Source organism: Equus asinus, chromosome 2 (assembly GCF_041296235.1).
Source record: "Equus asinus isolate D_3611 breed Donkey chromosome 2, EquAss-T2T_v2, whole genome shotgun sequence".
Lineage (NCBI taxonomy): Eukaryota > Metazoa > Chordata > Mammalia > Perissodactyla > Equidae > Equus > Equus asinus.
This window is the reverse complement of record NC_091791.1, coordinates 169042531-169052552: the sequence shown is the minus strand read 5'-3', so window position 1 is coordinate 169052552 and position 10022 is coordinate 169042531. Positions and strand designations below refer to the sequence as shown.

The window sequence follows — 10022 nt, the reverse complement described above, 5'->3', positions numbered from 1 at the left end:
CAGCTTCCCCCTCAGTTTAGATTTTAATTCAAGGTTTTCAACCTGTAGTGCATTAAGGTGGTAATTAGCAACGAGGCTGTAGTTTCATTCGGAGGCTTGTAATCTCCCCATTGTAGGACTACTGCATTTTCAAGATTTCAGTTCCCACTAGCAAGACAGACTAGGAACTCTATCCAAGAGGCTTTCTTCCTACGCAACCGGTGGCCTCCAAGGCCCAGAGCAGTGAAGGCCTGAGGAGCTCTGGGGGTGGCTGGTGTGGGCCGGGAGAGAACCCTGTGCAGAAGTCTGGAGACCTGGGCCCTAGTCCCAGCTGTGCCACAGGATACCTCTGTCACCTGGAGCAAATCCCTTGCTCCCTGTGTCTGGGTTACCTAATCTAATCCTCATTTGGCTTGGATGACTTCTGACACCTTTCCAGTCTGGCATTTTCTTAGTGTGGGAGTCCCTAAGACAACTTCACCAAAGGGACTTGCTGTCCTACTCTAGCTTCCTGACTGCAGCTTGGGCAGTGGGTGAGCCCATGCGCTGGTCTTCTGCTGCTCCCTCCAGGCTGCCTTGGCCTCCAAACCTGCATAGGTGCCCCTGCTACCTCCTGCCTCTCTGAGGGCTAAGGTGAGACTTTCTCCAGCATGACGAGGAGCTGAGAGAATGCAGCTTTTGTGAATTAAACTTGAAGTCCAGGCAGAACTTTACACTATTGGTTAAATGTTCTTGCAATTTAAGAAGTGTTCATTCTTTATCCTGGCTCCAGGCTTCTGTGTGTGTGTGTGTGTATGAGAGAAAGAGAGAGAGAGAGGGAACCCCCCACCTGGACTGCGTGGTGCATCTCAGTTCTGGAGGCCCAATGAAAATGGGGTGGACGGGTGGGGATTGGGCCAGATGGAGCCTTCCCCTCCCACTACCACAGCACAGAAGCCTAGGAGCAGCAGTGACCAGCTTGGCCCGCCTATGGCTATCCAGAGGTCTCACAGTTGCCATGGTAACCCAGCCCTCTGGTTCAGCAGCCTATGGAGAGAGTGGGCGGGGATCTGGGCAGAGCAGAGGCATTGAACTGAGAGTAGCTACCTCACCAGCCACTGTTGTAGATCCTCTAAGGGACACAATAAATGGGAGAAGCAGTGAGGCGTGGGGAAGAGCCTCCCATATGTCTCTCTTCCTTTCTGCCCCCCTCCATCCACCCCCTCCCCAGCTGTCTCTTCCCATCACAATTCTTGTTCCCTCCTCCCCCTCCTCTAGCCCAGCTCATCCCTCCTCCACTCAGGAGCCTGACATGGGAGGCCTCTCCTCCATCTCCCCCAGGATTGTTTTCTCTTCTCCTCTCCCTTTCCCACTACTGGCCACTGGCCACCGTCTCTGGCTCTGGCTCCTCTCTCTTAGGCTCATGGCACCTTTAGCTTCTCCTCCTTCATGCCCTTCCACAGCATCATTGAAGGGGGAGGCTGGGGCAGGGAGGGTCCTTCCAGGAGCCCAGCTCTTCTTCCTCACTCTGGGTATCACCTGTGTCCTTGCCTGCCCATGGAGCTGCAAGCCAGACCCACCGCCGCTCTTGCACTTGACTGGCTGAGGCCCTGCACAGCACACACACGGGCAGACATGCCCATCCACAGGCACCTACATCTCTACAACAATCGGGCCACATATATGGACACCTGGGTCTCAAGATGAGGGTCACAGGGATACACCTCACACAGAAGTTGCACACTAGTGATTAAGACTGTGGGCACTTTGGGCAGAGGAGCCTGTGCTCAAGTTCCAGGCCTACCAGATCTTTACTATGGGTGAGTTTAAATCAAGCCTCACTTGCTTTGTCAGAAAATGGGGAAAGTAATGGTAACTACCTAGTGAGAATGCATGCATTTTAAGCACTTAGCACAAAGCTTCACGCGTGCTAAAGAAGCATGTTTGCTGCCGTTGTTAATGTTATTAAGAATACACAGCCGGACTTCCTGAACCATAAAGGCCACACTCATGGAGAGTCAGGGAGGTGCAAGAACACACACACACATTCACACACCCAGGAAAACCAGGCTGCACGGACCTTAGGTGCCCCCTCTGTATTCGTAATTCACTAGCAGACCTGCTGCCTCCTGCAGTGCCCCCCAATACCCCTTCTCGGCCCGCCCCACAGCTGTGTGGGGGCCGGGGTTCAGCCCCTGGGGGACTCAGCTGGGCTCCTCTGGAGACAGCTGTAAGAGGGTATCAGCCTGCCCCTTGACAGCCCCTTATTACCCCCCATCTCCAGTAATTAATCCTCATGGTGCCTGGGCCCCCTGGGGTTGGGAGGGGAGGGGAGGGGCTGCTCAGATCCCACTGGCACATAGTTGAGGTGAACCTGTAGGGACATCGGGCTGCCTGGAATTCTGGCTCAGATTTTGAAAGGCGCTGGTCCTCATTTCTTAATGGTGTGTGTGTGGGTGCTACGGCCTGCCCACTGGGCATCTGAGGCATGAGGGGTAGAGGCTGAGATGCTAGGAGTGGTTCCCTTTATTAACAGCCAGAAAGTCAGATTACTGAAGAAAGTCACTGAGGGGCCACAAGGTTGAAGGGTGTGGGGCCTGGAGAGATGGGGACAGGGCTCACCACTCGCTTCTGGCACCCAGGGGCACAGCTGGACCAAGGGGGAGAGGCACTGGTCACTCGAGTCACAAGGGTCAGGACACCTGGGAAATGGCGGTATAGTCATAAGTGCCCTCTTTTACACCACATCCAGCCAAGATGGGCTCCACCAAGCCCCACCTTGCACCCCCTAATGTCCACCCCTTTGGGCCCCCAGGACTCACTGAGAGGCTGAGGGAGTGTTGATCCGGTGGAGGCAGTCACGGGCTAGGGCTGGGGGTGGTGGCCGGCGTGCAGGGCCTGGGAGGCCCCGGGCTGATGCCCTGGCTGGCGTAGTACTCCACCACCTGCCGCGGCACTTCCGCCAGGACGCACTTAGCTAGCGCAGAGGGTGCGGCCTGGGGGTGGGGACCGGAACGTGGTTAGGGCAGGAGAGTGGAGGAGGCGGGGTCAGGTAAGGGGGCGGGGCTTCGCCTTGGCCTCTGGAGGGGTCCAGCGTCTTCGCAGGACATCAGCTTGGTGGGAGAGACAGGTCAGATTTGGGGGCATGAGGACCTGAGGAGTCCTTCAGCCGGGAGGGGCGCCGGGTACTTACATCCTTGAAGTCCCGGAAGGGCACGAACTGGACAATGTCGCGGGCCGCGGGCACCCCTCGGGGGCAGCGCAAGGTACCGTCGTCGCCGTCCAGCAGTCGCATGTCAGAGAAGTCGGCATTGCCCACACCCACGATGATGATGGACATGGGCAGGCGGGAGGCGCGCACGATGGCGGTGCGGGTCTCGGCCATGTCGCTCACCACGCCATCCGTGAGCACCAGCAGCACCGAGTACTTCTGAGGGCAGGCAGAGGGGAGGAAGGGTCGGCTCCGTGTGCAAGGGCATTGGCACCCACTCCAAGCCGGGCCCCTGGCCCCACAGGAGGACACCTGGGGCAGCCCCTGGTTGCCTGCTTGGTCTCCTCACCGTGGCTTGGCCGGTGCTCTGCTCCCGCTGGGCTGGCCCAGCTACTCGGTTGATGATGGGGGCCACGTTGGTGGGACCATAGAGCTGGATCTGGGGCAGGCAACGGCGATAGGAGGCGATGACCCCTGAGATCTCTGTGGGCAAAGGGATGAGGCTGGCAGAGATTAGCAGGGAGTCCTTCCTGACACTCCTTAAAGCGAGAAGGTGCTTCCCTGTCTGGGGACTGCCCTGCCCCCCAAGTTCCTCACTAAGTAGGAGGAGAGTTGGGTGGTCCAGGCGCTGCGGGAGTTGGGTGGGCAGATGCTGAGCCAGGAGCTGGAAGTCTTACCAAATGAAGACAGGTGCTGGATGGGTGAAGGGTCAGGGACTGGGCCCATGGGAATGGAGTCTGTGCTCCTGCATGGGCTATACAGGATGTGCAGCAAGCTGGAGGTGGGAAGGCAGGGCTGGTGGGAATCTCCCCTCTTACCTTCACATTCAGGATTTTCTGGGTCAAAGTTGATAGCAAAGTCATGGGACACCTGTGAGGGTAAGGTGAGGCAGCGAGGGGGTGTCTTTCCTTCTTGTCTGACTCTCCCACCATCTCCTGTCTTCCTCTCAAATCCAGCCTACCTCGAAGTTGGGGGGGATTCGAGCCCCAAAGCCAAACGCTGGGAACCGCTTATCGCTGGGGAGAAGAAAAGGCTGTGGGGGCCCATCGGGCAAGGCCTCCCTACCTGTGCCCCCGCCCCCACCTCCTCCTACCTGTCGTAGTCCTGGCAGATGCCTCCCACTGCACGCAGGGCCTGCAGGTAGTGGTTGGGCTGGCGGGGGCTGAGGCAGTGTAGGGACTGGCTGCTTCTCGGGTCCCCATTGGAGGCGGTGAAGTCAATGGCCACCTGGTGGGGAAGGGGGAAGTGTCATGTTGCATCCATGAGAGCCAACAGAGAGGCCAGGCCAGAGCTAGGGTCTGTAAGGAGGACTAAGATGAATCTGGATGAGCCCATCACAGGTAGCCTCATCATGGGTGGGGCAAGGGGAACAGGATGACAACCCTAAGACTCGTGAAAGGCCCAAGTAGGGGCAGTGGAGATTCTGGGCTCCTTCAGTTCACTATGCGCTTGGCCTGTGTGCCTCTTGCCTGTGTCCCCACCCCCTGGGCCTTTACCGTGAAGCTGATCTGGCAGCCTCCCATGATGTAATCCAGAAAGGTGTGCACCTTCTCCACCTGGCGGGAGGGAGGGAGGCAAAGTGGAGGGATGGTCCTTAGAGGAGGGAGCTGGATGGGGCTTCTGTAGGGTAAGTGGAGGGACCAGGATTTTTGAGATTGAAGTTCACGCTGGGATAGGACAAGGCTTCTCGTTCCCAGAAGCAGAGAAAGTGGTTTTTGAAACAAGGACAGGGTTGAAGGCGAGGGTGCGGTCGGGGTTGGGGCTGGGCCAGGGCTTCGGAAGACGCTGGGTTTACCGTGCACCGGGCCAGCACCACGGTCCCTGAGCTCTTGTAATTCTTCTTCTTGTCCCGGTACTTGGGGTTGATACAGTCCCACTGCATCTAGACCCCACATGCCCCACAAGCCTAGGGTCACGATTCCTTCAGGTGACCCCTTGCCCCGCTTCCCGCAGAGCCTCCCAGAGCAAAACCCGCCATGCCTCAGTCGTTAGGCTGAGCCAGGGTACTTTCCACCCTCTCCACTTCCTGTGACAGATGGCCGTCTCTTTAGCACCCTCAAGATTTTTCCAGGGATCTGGGTGGGATTCTGGGGAGTGGGGTGGGGTCTTTGTGGCACCTCCTGCCCAGGGTCTGCTGTTCCTTCCTGCATCTCCTGGAAGGTGCTGGTGAACTCGCCGATGAAGTCATGCTTCCCACTCGAGTCGTAGTCATACACCAGGAACTGGGAAGGTGCGGGCGAGGGTAGGGGGGTGTTAGGGTCAGGGTCAGGGATGCTTTGCAGAGGTTCCTGGGGCAGGGGAAAGGACTCAGGGAGGTAGGGGCCTGACAGTCTCTAGGCCCAAACAGATGTCCTCAACCTGCCCAAAGAGGCCACCTGCTGAACTTCATCCTTTGGCTCAGTCTGGCAGGGACTTTGGCCTCCGATATAAGGCACACTGTGTAAGAACACTGAGCTCTGACCGGTTCTTTACCCCACAATGGGAAGGGCTTGTCTCAGGGAGCGAGGGAAAGGGCTTGCCACACTCAGGGAGAAGGTCTCAGACAGAGGCCCAATGCTCCAATCAGCTGCCCTTGGTGGCAGGGCTTCACCTTGAGAGGCCGGTGGACATCACAGCTGCATAGGGAGTGCAGGGACAGGCGGAACGGCTCCCAGCTGGGGTTCAGGTTGTTCTTCACCACCTTAGAGAGGCCCCAGAGGCTGGTCACCTCCTATCTAAGTTTCCTACTCTGCTCTTCCTCCCTCCTTCCCCATTGCCCCAGGCACCAACCTCGGTCCTCCAGACCAGCTGGTCACTCTGTTCCCCGTTGGTCTTATAGATCTCCATGAAAGGGTCAGACTTGCTGAACAGATCCTGAGGGACAGGGGAAGGGGCCCATGAGCCTGGTGAGGTCTGCAGGGGGAGGCAGCTAACGCTGAGAAGAGAGCAGCACAAGGGCCCTGGGATTGGTCTTGAGTGGGGGGAGCCTCGGCTCTCTAACAGGAGATGGGGGCCTGGACTCTTGGGTTCCAACCTTGTTGTCCAGCTTGTGGGCTCTGAAGGTGAGTTGCACATAGTCGTTGGTGCCGGATACCTCCTCGGCCACGATCTGCCAGGGGACACAAGTGGCAGGACCCCACCACCCCCCACCACAAGGGCCACCCCATGTGCACTCTCCCTTAGGAGGGTACCAGTCTTGGGCATGATGTTACCAGGATGTCCATGCAGGGGCATTGACCGCTCTGCCCAAGGGTGAGTACAGGGGACCTTGCCTACCGTGATGGTGGACTTGCCCGCTGTCTTCCCATTCTTCAGCAGCAATGGCTTAGTGACCTTGGTTTGTGACACAATCTGGGGATGGAGGTGGAGGGAGATCCAGTTGTGGTGCCCCCCTGCCTTGGCCAGGGTACAACGGACAAGGGAATCAGTGCCCTCTGAATGCCCACAGGGGCTGCACTTGGGCTAGGGTTGGACTTAATCTCCACAGCAACCTTAAGAGGTAGGCACTGTGACCCCATTGTTTAGATGAGGAAACTAAGATTCAGAGAGGTTAAGAATCTTGCCCAAGGCTGCACAGCCAGTGAATGTTGGAGATGGGGTCTAAGCCCTGATTGAACTAGCTCTTGAGCTCACACTGTCTGTTATTTTGGCTGTTAGAGGCAGAAGCTGGGGTTGGGTGGGGTGGGAATGCAAACCTGGCCCAAGGTGCATTCCGTAGAGCCCAGGAAGGTGTCATTGCGGGGGCTGGTAGCTCCGTCCTCGGCGTCAAACACGTGGAACTGCAGCGGCTGCTTCTCCTCAAAAAAGTACTCGAGGGCCAGCACCCGAGAGAAGACGGGGCTGGAGCAGGAGCGTAGCACCTCCGTGTGCTCCACCTGCGGCAGGAGGAGTGAGGGCCCTGTGGGAACCCAGGCTACTTTTCTCTGCCCTAGACCACCTCACTCCTGCCAGCTTTCCTTGGACTCCCACATCCCCAGCGACTAGCTCTTCCCTCTCTAGGCTGAACCCTGAGCTCAGGGTGCCGCCAGCCCACCAGACTGTCAGCTCTCTGGGGCTCTCATAAGGCTTTTGGGGGTTGTGCCACTGCCTCCAGTGCGGTGTTGGGACCCTCTGGGACTCTGGGCTGTGGAAACTGTAAAATGGTTTGGGTTCGTAATGGTGGCACACTCGTCTCCAAGGTTACCCACACAGCTGAGAAGAAACCCCTCAGAATCCTCACGTTCCATCATGAGACTTTCATCGCCCCCACCTGGCCTCCCTCCTTCCCGGGCCAGGGGGTTAGTGAAGGAAAGACCCAAGCCCCTTCTCACCTCCACCCACTGCTCGTCAGAGTAGAGCTTGAGCAACACGCAGGGGTGGGGCTTGGTGAGTGTGTCTCGGTCCAGGAGGCCGTGGCAGGACACCCGCAGCTCCACCCGCGAGGCCCCCAGTGTCATGGCTGGGGGCTCAGGCACCCATCCCATCTCAGGGTCAGACATGTCACTGGGGGGACAGAGATGACCTGGACAGTGGAAAGGAAACACCTGCCAAGGGAGGGGTCGGTCTTCTGAGAGCCTGCCCTCCTTTGTCCTGCTGCCTGAGGCCCTGGGATCTCTTGCACCCCCTGTCTCCCCCACCCTCGGCTCAGCTTCCCAGAGCTCAGAGCAGGGGAGGGTGGAGGACCTGAGCCTCTCACTCCTGCACAGCCCTGTGCTCCTGTCACCCCTGTTGACCTAGTGTGCATGGGTGGGGCTGGAGAGGCTGGAGGGTTGGTGGGGTTCCCGGCAGTCTTGGCTCCTAGGCCATCGATTGATCCACGCTTTCTGCTGCCTCAGCACCTTCTGCTATTTCCCAGCTGATGTTTGAGCCAGCGCTGCACTCAGGCTTGGCACGAGGGAGCTGAACTGGGGCAAGGGGGTGGGGAAGGGGGTGGAGGGGCCCCTGAAAGTCTGAAGAGGACCGGCCTCAGGAGCGGAATCTGTGATGGGCAGGAGGAGGCAGGTTGCAGGGGGCCCTGCCGGCTGTCCCTATCCACCTCCCCCGACTCACCTTCTGGTTGGCTGATGGAAAGGGAGGGGTGGTGGGCTGGGGGAGTTGGAGGCAGAGCCCTGTCCCTGCTGAAAGCTCCTTCAGGTTCCCCCCCACCCCCCCACTCCCCCCCCCGCCCCCCGCCGCAGGGGCTCCCACGGTGACAACTCTCGCTTCCCTCTCCACCTCCCCTGTTCTCACACTTCTTGGCAGCGCTTGCATTGTCTCTTAGCGACAGGATTTTTGGGGAGCCGCGGCCCCCTCCATGCTGCCTGTGGGATGCACGCAAGCCACCCTCCCCCAGCAGTGGTGCCAAGCCTCGGGCAGCAGCAGGCAGGGGTACACTGGCCGAGCTTATGGTCGGTTGGTCCATCTATCTGTGTCTGTCCACATCTCAGGGTGAGGCTGTCTGCTCTCATGTCGTGCTTCCCCCAGCAAGTGTGCGTGGGTGTGTCTGAATGCCCCCTCCCCGTGTGTCTGTCCTCTAGTTGTGTGTCTGTCTTCAGGAGGGTGTGACATTTCCTGTACCTCGCTCGGAACTGGGACCCTTCTCTGGCTGGATGCTGCTCCCACCCCATCACCCAGTGTGCCTTTCTGGATATGTGAGGGAGGGTCTGGGGTGGGGGGGTCTCTGCCGTCCAGCCATGAGTTTCCCAGTTCTCTCAGATCCGCTGAGATGGGCAGGGGCGTGTGGTGGCGAGGGGATCGGGCAGGACTGGAGACCTCTCTGGGGCCTGGGGGAGAGTTGTTATGGAGACTGGGCCAGGCTGGGCCAGGCTGGGGCTGGGCTGGGGAGGAAGGGTGGGCTCACCTGGGCTCTAGTCGGGGGCTCCTCTCTCCGGCTCTCTGGCCCTGGCCCTGACTCCCTTGCTGCTCCAGCCACTGGCGCTGGCTCCGACTCCGGCTCCAGCTCCGACTCTGCTGCTATTTATGGGGCCTGGATGGGGAGGGGTGGGGGGGCTGCAGCACCAGCTCCCCCCGCACAGACTGGTTGGGAGGGAGAGGAGGGGAGGGGCAGAGCCACTGCCTGGGAGGGAGCCACAGAACTTGGGGAGGAGGGCGGACTCGGGGTGGCACAGAGGCAGGACCCCCACAGACACAGTGACACACATCTTCTCCTTCACGCCACACCCACACCCAGCATCACAGAGATGCACACATTGCGGTGGTATGTGCGCACACACACATTCACACTGGGAAATGATGGGGACACATGCACCCACGACTCACAGGCTCACACATATCTTGACACACACAGGCGCCAGCACATAAACCCACTGTGACACCACGACAGTGACAGCCCTATGGATACACATAGGGAAACACACCCTGTCTCACGAGACTCTCCACATCGCACTTGTTAAGGATATTTGCAGTCACATGCAAAAGAACCCTGGGCTATACTTGTCACACGCACACACATACACTCACTCACACCAACCGGAATATAACAGAACGGAGATCTTCACGTGCTCCTTAAAAGCCATCACATACCATGCCGGACCTCATAGCTTTGAGAATGAGGGCCAGTTTCCCAGCCACCTTTTAACAGGGAGACACAAGGGCATGGACCCAATTGCTTAAGGGCACACAGTCTCACATCCGGGTCACACAGCCCCCCGAAGACAGGGGATGCCTGGTGGGGAGATGTGCTGAGGACTGATTCCTGAGGCTTCTTCTTGGTGCCCACAATGCACCCCCTCCCGGAGATTCAACCCATATGGCCACATTCTTGTGGGAGGGGCCAGGCCACGCACAGATTTGAGGAAACAAGACATTAGTCATTCCCTAGTGAGACCAGGGGAAGTGAGCAATTGCCTGTGGAGCTGCAGCCCCACGTGGGTACGTGGCGATCTGGGATGAGTAC

The 10022-nt window shown here is 58.7% G+C and overlaps 1 protein-coding gene across 3 annotated transcripts; it reads right to left on the bottom strand.

Moving 5' to 3' along the window:
- Positions 1-2466: 2466 nt before the first annotated feature.
- Positions 2467-9102, bottom strand: CPNE6 (copine 6). 3 transcript variants are annotated; one of them, XM_014868626.3, is made up of 17 exons: positions 8967-9102; positions 7459-7649; positions 6844-7023; positions 6425-6499; positions 6183-6257; positions 5939-6022; positions 5760-5849; positions 5287-5391; positions 4965-5051; positions 4666-4725; positions 4263-4396; positions 4131-4185; positions 3988-4039; positions 3519-3652; positions 3152-3388; positions 2781-2954; positions 2467-2660 (listed from the first exon to the last, which is right to left on the bottom strand). In XM_014868626.3, the coding sequence occupies exons 2-16, from the start codon at positions 7624-7626 to the stop codon at positions 2817-2819; spliced, it is 1674 nt and encodes a 557-aa protein (XP_014724112.1). In that variant the 5' UTR covers positions 7627-7649; positions 8967-9102; the 3' UTR covers positions 2467-2660; positions 2781-2816. The 3 variants fall into 3 exon arrangements, with proteins under 3 accessions (XP_014724112.1, XP_014724111.1, XP_044621296.1); XM_014868625.3 differs by having other exon boundaries at positions 7459-7671; positions 8967-9098; XM_044765361.2 differs by having other exon boundaries at positions 7459-7630; positions 8967-9063.
- Between the last annotated feature and the right edge of the window lie 920 nt (positions 9103-10022).